Source organism: Amblyraja radiata, chromosome 9, assembly GCF_010909765.2.
Source record: "Amblyraja radiata isolate CabotCenter1 chromosome 9, sAmbRad1.1.pri, whole genome shotgun sequence".
Lineage (NCBI taxonomy): Eukaryota > Metazoa > Chordata > Chondrichthyes > Rajiformes > Rajidae > Amblyraja > Amblyraja radiata.
The window spans coordinates 35,918,027-35,931,999 of record NC_045964.1 but is presented as its reverse complement, the minus strand read 5'-3'; the positions used below and the strand labels follow the sequence as shown (position 1 = coordinate 35,931,999).

At 49.1% G+C, this 13,973-nt stretch overlaps 1 protein-coding gene across 1 annotated transcript in view; it reads left to right on the top strand.

The window, feature by feature from the left end:
* The first annotated feature begins 596 nt into the window (after window positions 1-596).
* The window catches only part of egln3 (egl-9 family hypoxia inducible factor 3), a 53,401-nt gene continuing 40,024 nt past the window's right edge, over window positions 597-13,973 (top strand). Inside the window, exon 1 of the mRNA XM_033027109.1 lies at window positions 597-1,880. Within this exon, the coding sequence (XP_032883000.1) occupies window positions 615-1,880 (1,266 nt within the window). The 5' untranslated portion in view covers window positions 597-614. The remainder of the gene's footprint in view (window positions 1,881-13,973) is intronic.

Here is a 13,973-nt window from a genome sequence, read left to right as displayed (position 1 = left end):
ATGAATCACGTGCAGGCAGAGGAGATTAGTTAACTTGGCATCATGTTTGGTACGGACACTGGTCCAAAGCTTGTGGTCCCGTGCTTATTTTTATGTCACATGCCATCCTGATTTGAACAGCTATCACCTTGCCTTCTTCCTATTTGGGTCAGATTCAGGGAATCTCATCTTAACAACACCCTGGGAGTAGTCTCATCCCCATATTTTAGTAGTTTAAGATTACGATTGTTCATCACCTTTTCATGACAATCCGAGATGGACAATAACCCACAATCTGGCCAGTGACTTCACAACCCAACCCGTATATGAGTTTTAAAAAGTGCAACTACTCATTTCCCAAAATAAGTTAGTCACATGGCTACGAGTATAAATAAGAACAACTTGGGCGCTGTAATGCACTTTTTGATGTGTATGCCATTGAGGATTTATTCTCCAATAAGCTTGAAAACTCAATGAACTCGCTGTCTGCAGCGGGAATGCAGAAATGATTTTGAAACCTTCAGACCAATTAAAAAACTGATAAGAAAAACGTTTCGAGAGTGCGTGCACATACAGTGAAGCATCAGCCGCACAATGTGTTGGACTTTATAACCAGCAGACGCGAATAGTTAAATATGATGACAGGGTTCGAGGATTGTAAAAAGCAGCAGCAACGGGGCGGACGCGTGCAGGAGCGGCTGGGATCCGACAGCAGTTCCCGGCACCCGGAGATGGAAGCGGCCGCGTGCACGCGCACCAGCTCCGGGACCGAGAAGGCAGCACAGGGTCGAGATTGTTCGAAGACCGAGACGAATCTACCCGAATTTTGCGTGTTGGACCCTTCGCTCCCTTTGCTAGACAGGGGGAGCGGACCAGCACAAAGCGAACGAGTGGGCGATAGGGAGCGAACAACTTTATCCGAGACTTGTTATCATGCCCCAGAAGTGAAAGGCATGGAGAAGCAACCCGACGCCGCAGCTCACGACGCGGGCGGCATTAGCCGACTGAGGCGGTTGGTCGGGGATCCTCAGAGCGGCACAAGGAGGCTTAAGCGGTTCGCGCCAGGTGACGGGGTTCTGCAGCCCGAGCGTGAGCGCGCGGGGCGCTCGGGGGTTGCTGACAGTTGGCGAGACTCCTGCGCTCGACCGTTCGGCGAGCCCGACAGCCGCGAGGGCGAGAGCGAGAGCGCGTCCCCGACTGATTGCGAGTGCGCGGAGCCGCCGCGAAAACGCCTATGTTCTCGAGCAGTCAATAAACATGCGGACATGCTGTTCGACACGTACCGCACAAACTCACCACATGTCAGCACGATTCCACCGATGCCAACCCAAATACCAACACCACATGCAGATTCTTCTTTGGACCCCGTGAATAAACTTTTTACAGAGAGTTCAGAAAGTGACAAACTGGAAAACGATGGAGATATCGAGGATGAATTACCAAAATGTTCCAAGGAAACGTCGAATATCCAAGCAAAATGTGATTCATGGGTGGTATCTGATACCCTAAATAAACACCGTTGCCCTAAAACGACGAGCAATAAGAGAATCGGTTTATCAAGGCTGGTGTTAGAGCATATAGTACCTTGTATGAATCAGTACGGCGTATGCTTTGTGGATAACTTCTTGGGGCACAAAATTGGTGACAAAGTTTTGGAAGAAGTCATCGCTCTTCATCAGAGTGGCAATTTTGAGGATGGAGTGCTGGCAGGTCAGAGTACAAGTTCAGATAAAGAATTAACTGCTTCAACCAATAAAACTATTCGTGGAGACAAAATAACGTGGGTGCAGGGGACGGAAACCGGCTGTGCGTCCATTGGCCAACTCCTACAGAGAATGGATAAACTTATATTGCATGCAGATGGGAAACTTGGACATTACAAAATTAGAGGAAGACACAAGGTTAGTAGCAAAAATTAAATTACGTGTAGATAAATTAAATGTATATGGGTTGGTTTGTAAATTTGCACCCAACAAATTTTTTGTGCCTGGAAGGTCATGTTTGACTAATCTTCTTGAATTTTTTGAAGAGGTTACTCGGGAAATTGATGAGGGTAAAGCAGTGGATGTTGTATATATGGACTTCAGTAAGGCCTTTGACAAGGTTCCTCATGGAAGGTTGGTTAAGAAGGTTCAATGGTTGGGTATTAATGGTGGAGTAGCAAGATGGATTCAACAGTGGCTGAATGGGAGATGCCAGAGAGTAATGGTGGATGGTTGTTTGTCAGGTTGGAGGCCAGTGACTAGTGGGGTGCCACATGGATCTGTGTTGGGTCCACTGTTGTTTGTCATGTACATCAATGATCTGGATGATGGTGTGGTAAATTGGATTAGTAAGTATGCAGATGATACTAAGATAGGTGGGGTTGTGGATAATGAAGTAGATTTTCAAAGTCTACAGAGAGATTTATGCCAGTTGGAAGAGTGGACTGAAAGATGGCAGATGGAGTTTAATGCTGATAAGTGTGAGGTGCTACATCTTGGCAGGACAAATCAAAATAGGACGTACATGGTATCGTAGGGAATTGAAGAATGCAGGTGAACAGAGGGATCTGGGAATAACTGTGCACAGTTCCCTGAAAGTGGAATCTCATGTAGATAGGGGTGGTAAAGAAAGCTTTTGGTGTGCTGGCCTTTATAAATCAGAGCATTGAGTATAGAAGTGGGGATGTAATGTTAAAATTGTACAAGGCATTGGTGAGGCCAATTCTGGAGTATGGGGTACAATTTTGGTCGCCTAATTATAGGAAGGATGTCAACAAAATAGAGAGAGTACAGAGGAGATTTACTAGAATGTTGCCTGGGTTTCAGCAACTAAGTTACAGAGAAAGGTTGAACAAGTTAGGGCTTTATTCTTTGGAGCGCAGAAGGTTAAGGGGGGACTTGATAGAGGTCTTTAAAATGATGAGAGGGATAGACAGAGTTGACGTGGATAAGCTTTTCCCACTGAGAGTAGGGAAGATTCAAACAAGGGGACATGACTTGAGAATTAAGGGACAGAAGTTTAGGGGTAACATGAGGGGGAACTTCTTTACTCAGAGAGTGGTGGCTGTGTGGAATGAGCTTCCAGGGAAGGTGGTGGAGGCAGGTTCGTTTTTATCATTTAAAAATAAATTGGATAGTTATATGGACGGGAAAGGAATGGAGGGTTATGGTCTGAGCGCAGGTATATGGGACTAGGGGAGAATACGTGTTCGGCACGGACTAGAAGGGTCGAGATGGCCTGTTTCCGTGCTGTAATTGTTATATGGTTAGCTACAAAAATGGGCAGAGAAATGGAAGATGGAGTTTAATCCGTGTAAGTGTGAGGTGCTGCAGGAGAAAGTATAACATGTAGCAATGTTACAAAATTTTGAGATTTCAAAAATCAAGTGTAATTTATCCCATCAGATAAAGCATAAAAAGAAGTTTAATTTGTCACCTAATTCACTTTCATATCTTCAGTATTAAAAAAAGTTATGGCCATTTTCATACTCGGAAATTAGCATCTTGTTCCCTATTGCTTTTCCATTGACTTAACACGAAAGCTGTGATCGAGGACAGTCAAATGGCCATAACTTTGTTAAAAATTAAGAGAACTAAAATAAATTTTCAGTTATTATAGATTGGAGCATTCTGAAACAAATATGAAACAATCTTACTTAGATGACTTGAAATTAAAGCATATAATTAGTTAGTTACCTAATTGTAGCTAATTACAAAATTCAATTACAAGATCTAAACATCTATCAATTTCTTAAGAATAGATTAACATTTTTAAATTGCCTAAGTGTCCAAATAACATTCACACAAGAATTCACAATATAACATAATTTTAAAATCTCATTGTCATGGATTTATAGGCCAAATGGAAGGAAATGGAAGATGGAAATGGAGACATGTTTAATACCTGTAAATAAATGGCCATTTAAATCAACTTGCGAGTGGGTTTTTCTGGAATGCGACCATTTGGAACGTTGCGGTTTGCAGTGATTTAGTCCCCCATATTGGCATGAAAAACACTGCCGGTTGGAAATCACCGTTTCGCAACTTAAAATGTGAACTAAAGGCATCTTAAGGACCACTTTTATACATAAAAATAAACAGCTTTCTTTTACCTGTCACCTACATGAAATCCGTCCCCGTTGTCGGCGTTGACGGCTTTAGAAGCTGATTTTAAAATGACTCCAGCGCTGAACGAGTCGGGCGATTTAAAAAAAAAAAATACACAGAACGTCGGTCGGAAAGATTCTTCAGCAAAAGCTTGCACTCCAACCAAATATAATCCAGGACAAGGTAGGAAAAAAAACGCGTTTTAACCCCGCCCCCCCAAAGGCGCCAAAATCGCGCACAGGGCCAGTGGCAGAATTGCAGCGCCGCTGATGGTAAGTATTGTAACACCTATAACATGGGCCGCGGAACCGGCGGGGGGAGCTGGGGGGGGAGGGGGGGGGGCTGCAGCCCCTCCACTTTTTTGGCGAGACATGCTTCATAACCCGAAATTATCCGTCCCGCAGGCGTATTTTTCGCTTCTTCTGAGGACATCCAACATCCAGAATCTCAGAACAAGTGCACAGTGAGCGCGGCAAAACCAAAGATCATAGGGCGGAGCTCCGCTACCAGCCGTGGTGGAAACCAAAACCCTCCCTCCCCTCAGCTCAACAGCCAATCACAGCGCGGTTCACAGTCAAGATATGGAGCAGTGAACGAAGCGCTGTAATTAGCCGCCGAGCGGAAGGGAGGGAGGGTGGGCACCGAGAGAGAGAGTCGGCAAAGAGAGGGAGAGAGAGAGAGAGGGGTGGGGGGAATGGGGGATATATCCCCCCCACTTTTTGAGTTGGGGGATGGCTTGTATTATCCCCCAGTTTTTGGAGGTCGAGCAACAACAAAAAATAATAATTGTACCAGCACTCCCTCCTCTTCCTTTTCACCCTCCCTCTTCAATCCCTAGAGAGGGAGGGGGGTAGAGAGTGAGGGGTGGTAAAGTGGTAGGGGTGGTAGAGAGGGAGGGGACGGTAGAGAGGGAGGGCGGTAGAGAGAGGGGGGAAGAGAGGGAGGGGGGGTGGGGGTAGAGAGGGAGGGGGGGATGGGGGTAGAGAGGGGGATGGGGTAGAGAGGGAGAGGGGTAGAGAGGGAGAGTGGGGTGGGGGTAGAGAGAGAGAGGGAGGGGTAGAGGGAGAGGAAGGGGGGAGAGGGGATGAGGGAGGGGGAGGGATGGAAAGGAAGGGGGGTGGAGAGGGAGGAGGTAGAGAGGGAGGAGGGAGAGGGGGGGGAGTAGAGAGGGGGAGGGGGTAGGGAGGGAGAGGGGCAGAGGGAGGGGGTAGAGAGAAAGGGAGAGGAGGGGGGTAGAGAGGGAGGGGGTAGAAGGAGAGGGAGGGGGGTAGAGTTGGAGAGGGAGGGTAAAGAGGGAGGGCGGGGGTTTAGAGAGGGAGGGAGGTAGAGAGGGAGGGGGGTTGAGTGGGAGGGGGGTAGAGAGGAAGGGGGGTAGAGAGGAAGGGGTGGTAGAGAGGATGGGAGTGAGTGTAGATAGGGAGGGGGCATATCCCTTCTCCACCCCTCCCCCCCATCTCCCTTTACCACCCCACTCCCCACCCCATCTCCCTCCTCGTCTTTTCCCTCATCTCTCCTCACTCCCATTCCCTGCCCCAGGTCCTACCCAGGTCGTAGAGCAGTGCCAGGGCCTGGATCTCGGCCTGGTTCTCGTACTCGGCCCGGCCCTGGCTGTAGACTTCAGCCGTCAGCTCGGCCACTGCCTGCTCTGTAGTGCAGGTTATGACCATTTCCAGACTCCAGCCATCAGATCGGCCGCAGCCTGGGCTATAGTGCAGGCTACGACTTCATCTCCAGGCTCGTCCCTGACCACTGACACAGGCTTGTCTGGGTTCCAGGCACGGCTCCAGCCAGGGCCCACGGCTCCACCCTCGCCACCAGGTGTCGGGCGTCGGCGGTCACAGCCTCATCCCAAGCTCCGGGCACGGCTCTCACTCCAGCACGAGCACAGGCTCAGCTCCACCCTCGCCACCAGATGTCGGGTGCCGGCAGCAGCCGCCCCGTGTATGCGCTGGAGTGCCCCTCCCTCCCGGAGTGTCCCGTCCTGCCTTGCGAGTGCATTGTGACGTCACTCGAGGTTTTTTTTTCCGAAACGAGTGAGTTTTCGGGCTGTTTTTAAAACTTTAAAGGATTATAAAGTTCGGAAATATAGGTGGGAATGTGACGGGAAGACGTTTATCGCCTCTAGGGGAATATGTGAGTAGAATGTGTGAAAATGGGAAGGCTGTGGCTTAGCGTTTGGAAGGAAATAAGAATCAAGCAGATTGTGCCCATATGACACACACACACATATACATATACATACACACAAACAAGATGAGAGTTTTAGTTATATATTAGACCAAATGCAGACCCGTTGGGTCTGTTCCCCGAACGTGCGGTAGAGGAGGGGAAAGGAAGAGGGGGAGAGGGAGGGAGAGAGGGAGGGAGAGACGGAGGGAGAGAGAGAGGGAGGGAGGGAGAGAGGGAGAGAGAGGGAGGGAGGGAGGAAGGGAGGGGGGGGAGGAAGGGGGGGTAGAGGGAGGGGGAGATGGAGGGGGAAGGAGGGCGGGGGGGACGGGGAGGGGGGGCGAGGGAGGAGGGGGGGACCGGGAGGGGGGACAGAGAGGGGGGGGGCCGAGAGGGGGGGACAGAGAGGGGGAGAGGTGGGGGGAAGGGAAGGGGAGAGGTGGGGGGAAGGGAGGGGGAGAGGTGGGGGGAAGGGAGGGGGAGGGGGTGAGAGGGGGTAGAGAGGGGGGAGAAGGGGAAGAGAAGGGGGGAGGGGGGAGAGGAGGGAGGGGGAGAGAGGGGGATGAGTGAAAGAGGGGGGAGAGAGGGGGCGAGGGAGGAGAGAGGGGGGAGAGGGGAGAAAGGGGAAGAATGGGTAGGGAGGGGTAGGTGGAGAGAGGTGCAGAGGGGGAGTGGGTGGAGAGAGAGGGGGGAAGGGATGGGAGAGGAGGGGGGTGAGGGGGAGAGGAAGGGTGTGGGGAGGGGGGATAGGAAGGGTGGGAGGAGGGGGGGAGGAAGGGGCGAGAGGAAGGGGTGAGAGGGAGCATGAGGGGGCGGAAAGGGAGCGGATGGGGGAGAGGGAGTGGGGCGAATTTGAGGGGTGGGGTGCGCATCGTCAGAGGTGAGGGCTGGTTCTTGAACGCAATAATCACTCGCTCTCGTGGCGTCGTGTTTTTTTCAAAGGCCTTGCGACGCGACTGGCAGCAGGAGTGAGGGGGTGGGGGAGGCTCCAGGCCCCGAGGGGGGGGGGGATAGGAGAAGGGGTGTGTAGATTAGGAGGAGGGGGAGAGGAGGAAGCGATCGGGCAGCCGAGCACGCATCAACCAAACGACATCAGCATCCTAAGTGCAGAGGTCTTGAGGATGGGGAAGAGGTAAAGTGGGGGTGAAGGGGGGAGGATGGGGGAGAGAGGTGGTGGGGGAGGGGGGGGTTGGAGCGGGCGGGCTGGAGTCGAGCTGCGGGAGGCGTGGCGCGAGCGTACTTGACATGGCGCAGGCAGCGGTAGGTGAGGGGGGGGGGGGTGGAGGGGAGCCGGGCTGCCAAATGAAGAGAGAGAGAGAAGCGGCTTCTGACTCTGTAAACCCACAGCTGGAATGAGAGCGCAAGGCTTCACGAGCTGCGCCAACAGTGATGATAAGGTTCAGCGCGTGAGAAATCGCCTTTAATCCCCAGCGGCAGGGGGGGAGGGCCCTGGATAGGTGGGCATGTGGCATTGTGACGTCAAACGGCTCGTGAGTCCGGTTGAGAAATGAGTGCGTGGGGGGGGGGGGGGGGGGGGGAAGGATTTTATTAAAAATGTGTACTTAAACACGACAAAATTTAATGGAGTGTGAAACAGAGAATGTAAAAGTGAAATCTCTACCGAAATGGAATAAATGACTGTTAGCATGTGGTTTTGCCGGACGAAGGCATGAAAGGCCACAAACACAATCTCACAGAATGGATCGATCGATCACACACACACACACACACACACACACACACACACACACACACACACACACACACACACACACACACACACACACACACACACACACACACACACACACACACACACACACACACACACACACACACACACACACACACACACACACACACACACACACACACACACACACACACACACACACACACTCTCTTTTAATATATAGATAGATATATATCTGATCTTGACCGCTTTTGGCGGACTGCTGCGATCTCCGAGAGGACGCCGCCACCTACAGCCGTCATTTTTGGCCACCTCGCTCAGAGCCCCCCTTCGCCGTATGAGTGCGGAGGATTTTTTCCATCGATGAAAAATTAGAGAGATATTATTGTTTTTACAAAATTCCCCATTCTCTCTGCTGCCCCCGCTGGCGGCAGGGGGAGGGACTATAAAACCAGGAAGTGTCGTGCGTCAATCAGTCTCTGCAAGACCAGGAAGCAAGAAGGTCACGGCTCTCTGAGCTGCGAATAACACTGAACGCACGTTTACTCCACGGTGAGTCCCCTCGATGCGGCTGTAAAGTGGCTGCAGCCCTTTTTAACACGTTTGTGTTCACAAAATGAATTTTGGTTGTCGGGTGTCTGCAGCCCAATTGTTTGCCTCGCCTTTTTTTAATAAGTTTGTGTTCACAAAATGAATTTTGGTTGCCGGGTGTCTGCGGCCCAATTGTTTGCCTCGCCTTTTTTAACAAGTTTGTGTTCACAAAATGAATTTTGGTTGTCGGGTGTCTGCAGCCCAATTGTTTGCCTCGCCTTTTTGACAGGTTTGTGTTCCCAAGATGAATTTTGGTTGTCGGGTGTCTGCAGCCCAATTGTTTGCCTCGCCTTTTTGACACGTTTGTGTTCACAAGATGAATTTTGGTTGTCAGGTGTCTGCAGCAAAATTGTTTGCCTCGCCTTTTTGACCAGGTTTGTGTTCACAAGATGAATTTTGGTTGTCGGGTGTCTGCAGCCCAATTGTTTGCCTCTCCTTTTTATCAAGTTTGTGTTCACAAAATGAATTTTGGTTGTCGGGTGTCTGCAGCCTAATTGTTTACCTTGGCTTGGCTTTTTAAATTGTTGCAACAATTGGATGCCTGCCCAAGCATCCATACGGCGCACAATGTCTATACTAGCCCTCTGGAAACCAGTACCTTCAGCCCGCAACACCCATATTAGCGCAACAGACAGCCCCCCACAACGGCGAGCAGTATTGGAATTGGTGGAGAGGTGGAATATTGCGTTGGTGACCAGCCGTCCCGTGTGATGCTGGGACCCAACGGGTCCCACTTAGTCTAGTATAGATATAGATTTGGATTGACATATGGATATGCAGATAATGGGGGTATTGATCACATATTTGCAGAGGGGTTTAGTTTAACTCGGCATCATGTTTGGCATGCACATTTTAGGCTGAAGGACCTGTTCCTGAGCTGTGCTGTTCTGTATCAATAAAATTAAATCCAGTGTGAAGGCATTGAATGACTTTTAAAATCAACAAATTTTGTTTCAATTATACAGTCATTATAATATAATAAAAGTTATATTATTTGGTCGGAGGGGGCACTGCAAGCCGGCAGCCCAGTCAGCAGCGTGTTACTTTTCAACTTTTTAAAAAAAAATTTGTGTGTTTTAATTATGTTTTAAATGTTTCTTTGTGTATCTTGTGAGGGTGGTGGTGTGGGGGGGTAAGGGGGAAACCGTTTCGGTCGCCTCCTCCTTCAGCAGCGGGTGCAGCGCGGACTCTCGGCGTGGAGCGGGCGAGCCCTCGCCGGAGGGGAGCGCTCCGTTTCGCTGGCCCGCGGCAGCCTGAAGCCTGAAGCCGCGGTCTGCAGAGCTCCGAACCGCGCAGCGTCCGCAGCCTGGGATCCCTTGTGGGGGACCCGGGGAGACGAAGAATCTCTGACTGCCGGCCCGCGGCCAACTTCTACCGCGGGCGCGGCGTGGACTTACCATCAGGAGCGGGGTCCCTCGCCGGGGATCCCTGGAGGGGAGCTTCGACTGCCGGCCCTGCGGTCTGCGGTGCTTCTGGCTGCAGCGCGAACTTTAAATCTCCGACCGCCGGCCTGTGGCCTACACCAACTTGAAGTCGCGGTCTCCGGTGGGGGAGGCACCGTTTCAGGTCTTACCTGGACTTTTTACCTTGTCTGCACATCTGGACGCCCGCAGCGGCGGCTGCGGAGGGTTGAGGTCCTGACCAAGGGGGAAACTGGAGAAGGACTGGCCAATTTTTGTGCCTTCCACCACAGTGATGAATGCCGTGGTGGATGTTTGTGTTAAATTTTTAGTGTGTTTTTGTGTGTTCTTTTTCATTGTACCGCTGCTGGCAAATTAATTTCACTTGCACTTTATGTACAATGTGACGAATAAAACTGATTGTATTGTATTTTGTATTATTGCATCATGCCTATTAAATCTAATAAAATTATTTATTAGTTCCAGTGGACAGTTAATTGCCAAACCAGAAAACGTATGTGAACTATAAAGTTATCATACGAGACCCAAATCATACCCATTCCTCAACATGCAGAAGGCCCGTCAAGCATTGAATTGGTTTTAGCTCCTTCAACATGACATTCACATGTGAATTAAAGAGGGCGGCAATTTGTATGCTCTTTTTATCTCTGCAATTTGATGCGCTATTCCAGGAACAAAACAATAGACAACAGGCACAGGAGTAGGCCATACGGCCCTTCGAGCCAGCACCGCCTTTCAATGTGACCATGGCTGATCATCCCCAATCAGTATCCCGTTCCTGCCTTCTCCCCATATCCCCTGACACCGCTATCTTTAAGAGCCCTATCTAGCTCTCTCTCAAAAGTATCCAGAGAACCGGCCTCCACCGCCCTCTGAGGCAGAGAATTCCACAGACTCACAACTCTTTGTGAGAAAAAGTGTTTCCTCGTCTCCGTTCTAAATGGCTTGCCCCTTATTCTTAAACTGTGGACCCTGGTTCTGGACTCCCCCAACATCGGGAACATGTTTCCTGCATCTAGCGTGTTTAAACCCTTAACAATCTTATATGTTTCAATAAGATAGCCTCTCATCCTTCTAAACTCCAGAGTGTACAAGCCCAGCCGCTCCATTCTCTCAGCATATGACAGTCCCGCCATCCCGGGAATTAACCTTGTAAACCTACGCTGCACTCCCTCGATAGCAAGAATGTCCTTCCTCAAATTAGGGACCAAAACTGCACACAATACGCCAGGTGTGGTCTCACTAGGGCTCTGTACAACTGCAGAATGACCTCTTTGCTCCTATACTCGACTCCTCCTGTTATAAAGGCCAACATGCCATTCGCTTTCTTCACTGCCTGCTGTACCTGCATGCTTACTTTCATAGACTGATGAACAAGGACCCCCAGATCCCGTTGTACTTCCCCTTATCCCAACTTGACGCCATTTAGATAGAAACATAGAAATAAGGTGCAGGAGTAGGCCATTCAGCCCTTCGAGCTTGCACCGCCATTCAATATGATCATGGCTGATCATCCAACTCAGTATCCTGTACCTGCCTTCTCTCCATACCCCCTGATCCCATTAGCCACAAGGGCCACATCTAACTCCCTCTTAAATATAGCTCATGAACTGACCTCAACTACCTTCTGTGGCAGAGAATTCCAGAGATTCACCACTCTCTGTGTGAAAAATGTTTTTCTCATCTGCCTTCCTGTTTTTGATACCAAAGTGGATAACCTCATATTAAACTTCATCTGCCATGCATCTGCCCACTCCCCCAACCTGTCCAAGTCACCCTGCATTCTCATAGCATCCTCCTCACAGTTCACACTGCCACCCAGCTGAGTGTCATCTGCAAATTTGCTAATGTTACTTTGAATCCCTTCATCCAAATCATTGATGTATATTGTAAATAGCTGCCGTCCCAGCACCGAGCCTTGCGGTACCCCATTAGTCACTGCCTGCCATTCTGAGAGGGACCCGTTAATCCCTACTCTTTGTTTCCTGTCTGCCAACCAATTTTCTATCCATGTCAGCACTCTACCCCCAATATCATGTGCCCTAATTTTGCCCACTAATCACCTATGTGGGACCTTATCAAATGCTTTCTGAAAGTTCAGTTACACTACATCCACTGGCTCTCCCTTGTCCATTTTCCTAGTTACATCCTCAAAAAATTCCAGAAGATTAGTCAAGCATGATTTCCCCTTCGTAAATCCATGCTGACTCGGACCGATCCTGTTACTGCTATCCAAATGTGCGGCTATTTCATCTTTTATAATTGACTCCAGCAGCTTCCCCACCACCGATGTCAGGCTAACTGGTCTATAATTCCCTGTTTTCTCTCTCCCGCCTTTCTTAAAAAGTGGGATAACATTAGCTACCCTCCAATCCACAGGAACTGATCCTGAGTCTATAGAACATTGGAAAATTATCACCAATGCATCCACGATTTCTAGAGCCACTTCCTTAAATACCCTGGGATGCAGACCATCAGTCCCAACAGTCTACCCAACACCATTTCCTGCCTAATGTGGATTTCCTTCAGTTCCTCCGTCACCCTAGATCCTCTGGCCACTACTATATCAGGAAGATTGTTTGTGTCCTCCTTAGTGAAGACGGATCCAAAGTACCTGTTCAACTCATCTGCCATTTCCTTGTTCTCCATAATAAATTCACCTTTTTCGGTCTTCAAGGGTCCAACTTTGGTCTTAACTATTTTTTTCCTCTTCACATACCTAAAGATGCTTTTACTATCCTCCTTTATATTCTTGCCTAGCTTACGTTCGTACCTCATCTGTTCTCCCCGTATTGTTTTTTTAGTTATCTTCTGTTGCTCTTTAAACATTACCCAATCCTCTTGCTTCCCGCTCATCTTTGCTACGTTGTACTTCTCTTTTATTTTTATACTGTCCCTGATGTCCCTTGTCAGCCCCTTACTCCCCTTGGAATATTTCTTCCTCCTAGGAATGAACATTGTTGTTCCACTGTCATCCCTGCTAGGGTATCTTTCCAGTCAACTTTGGCCAGCTCCTCCCTCATGGCCCCATAGTCCCCTTTATTCAACTGTAACAGTGACACCTCCGATCTACCCTTCTTCCTCTCCAATTGTAGATTAAACCCGACCATATTATGGCCACTACCTCCTAATGGCTCATTCACCTCAGGTTCCTTTATCTAATCCGGTTCATTACAAAACACTAAATCCAGAATTGCCTTCTCCCTGGTAGGCGCCAATACAAGCTGCTCTTACAAACCATCACGAAGGCACTCTCCAAAGTCCCTTTCTTGGGGTCCAGTACCAACCTGATTTTCCCAGTCTACCTGCATGTTGAAATCTCCCATAACAACCACAGCATTACCTTTGCTACATGCCAATTTTAACTCCTGATTCAACGTACCCTATGTCCAGGCTATTGCTTGGGGGCCTGTAGATAAGTCCCATTAGGGTCTTTTTACCCTTACAATTCCTTAGTTCTATCCATACTGACTCCACATCTCCTGTTTCAATGTCACCCCTTGCAAGGGACTGAATTTCATTCCTCACCAACAGAGCTACCCCACCCCCTCTGCCCACTTGATGTCTTTTCGATAGGAGGTATACCCTTGGATATTCAGTTCCCAGCCCTGGCCCTCTTGCAGCCATGTCTCTGTAATTCCCACAACATCATACTTGCCAATTTCTAACTGAGCCTCAAGCTCGTCCACTTTATTTCTTATACTTCGCGCATACAACACTTTGACCTCCGTATTCACGTCCCCCCTCGCACCGCTCGCAATTGGCCCTGACCGTACTCTTTTATCCCTTCTCGAAACAAGGTCATGGATGAGAAATCCCACAATAATATTTTAAAAATAGAAATGCCTACCTTGCAAAATATATTATATTAATTCCACAACTCTGAGCAGTATTTTGTCTCCAGAGTAACAAGAATCATGAGGGAGAGGGTGAGATAATTCTATCATTAACTGAGTAATGATGCACTCAGAATATAGAAAATGTTGGAAATCAGAAATAAATTAGGAAAAGCTGGAAATCACCAATCACCAA